The sequence below is a fragment of the Trypanosoma cruzi genome, genomic scaffold (assembly GCF_000209065.1).
Source record: "Trypanosoma cruzi strain CL Brener 1047053516763 genomic scaffold, whole genome shotgun sequence".
Lineage (NCBI taxonomy): Eukaryota > Euglenozoa > Kinetoplastea > Trypanosomatida > Trypanosomatidae > Trypanosoma > Trypanosoma cruzi.
The window spans coordinates 119,632-121,251 of record NW_001849543.1 but is presented as its reverse complement, the minus strand read 5'-3'; the positions used below and the strand labels follow the sequence as shown (position 1 = coordinate 121,251).

At 47.5% G+C, this 1,620-nt stretch overlaps 1 protein-coding gene across 1 annotated transcript, besides 2 other annotated features; it reads left to right on the top strand.

The window, feature by feature from the left end:
- Nucleotides 1-1,620: part of a sequence feature (heterozygous, non-Esmeraldo-like haplotype) that runs on past both edges of the window.
- Nucleotides 354-1,253, top strand: Tc00.1047053510481.90 (hypothetical protein, conserved; the record flags this gene model as incomplete). Its single annotated transcript, XM_806675.1, has 1 exon — nucleotides 354-1,253. The coding sequence occupies one exon, from the start codon at nucleotides 354-356 to the stop codon at nucleotides 1,251-1,253; it is 900 nt and encodes a 299-aa protein (XP_811768.1).
- Nucleotides 1,593-1,618: a microsatellite.

The window sequence follows — 1,620 nt, the reverse complement described above, 5'->3', positions numbered from 1 at the left end:
TTCCTTTGTTCCACCGCACTTCCTTCTCTTTTTTTGTGTGTCACTCTGTGGCAGACGTTACGCGCTACGGCACGATCATCCAATATTTGTGGGTGAGCTTGCCCAGAATAGATTTCCTGCATTCTTAACACGTCAAAGCAAACATGCCTGTTCATCCAGGTTGTTTTCTGTGTGTCTGTGCAATGTAGCCTGCGGGACACACTTGAGACGTTTCTTCTTGTTTGAAGTACGAGTACCGTTCTCAGTGGCACAGCATCGGCATTTTAATTTATTTTTTTTGTTTGTTTGTTTGAGTGATTTTTTTTTCATACCTTAGAAGGGTATTCTATAAGGCAAACTAACCGAATCGTTCGATGGGTTACCGGAGGGAAGTTATTGTAAAGTCGAGTTGGAGCAACACGACTCCGACGGAGAGAAGAAAGCGAGGCCGGCCAGACCAATCTCGTCCTGCGCCACCAAATCCGTGGAGGGCAGCGACCCACAACGGAAGCAGTCCGCAGGAAACCACGCATGTGTCACCGACGGTTTTCGGCGCCCCCGACTCCTCGGGAACGTTTCCACCAGAGCGATCCAACGTAAGGTATGGACACACTGCGGATGGTAGCGGCAGAAGTCGACAAGTGGAGACGGAGAAGGAAAAGAAGCTGGCGCCGACCCATTCAACGGAGCAGCCCAGCAAAGAAAACGAAAAAATAAAGCATACGGTGGATACAGAGAAGGCCAAAATAGCCGACCAACGGCCACCCACAGCGGAAGGTGGCTGTAGTCACGCCTCTCTGCAGGAGCTGTTGCGGCGCATTATTGCACTTGAGTTTTCTGGCCGGTGCACGCAGCGTTCTATGGCGGTGTTGGAGACAATTTGCGATACACTCTGCCAGACCCCGATGGCCGTGGTGAAGGTGATGGAAGTTCTTGATGAGTGCTTTGCGGAGGCTGTCAACATGAGACAGCAACAACAGCTTTTGAATTACTGGTACATAGTCGATGCCGTGATGAAACTGTTCCGCGACCGGCCTTCCATGCTAAACGCGGTTGTCGTTGCCCTACCGCATCTCCTCCTTCAATACGTGCCCTGGAAAAAAAGTAGGCTTGCGGAAGAACCATGGGTGCAGCGAGAAAGCGATGGGCACCGCTACGAACAGTTGTTCCTCACCTGGGGCCGTGCCGTGCCAAAGCCGCTCCTTGATGAAATTTGGTCCTTGTGGAAAAACGGCGCTCCACAAACAGAGACAAATTCCCTTAATAAGCCATAGGAGAAATACGAATGGAAAGAAATGGCTCCTCTGCAAGGGCGGTTCGTGTGGTACATAAACACTGCAAAAGCAAATATCAAATTCCACTATAAAATTGCGTGTGTGCGCTTAAATTATGGAGAAGCAATTATGTTTAGCTGCCCTTGTTTGTGTTTTACGGTTGCAAGACTAGAAAAGTTTTTTTTTTTTTTTGAATCTGTGCGTGTGTGCGTCGAGGTTTATTGAATTCCATTGATAAAATCCTATAGGAGAAGAAGGTTCATTTGTTAATATTTATGCGTTTTTTACCACTAGCTTTTCCCAGCACAGCGCGCTGATGTGATAAGCCTTTTTACAATATTTTTTTTTTTTTTTTTTTTTTTTTTGC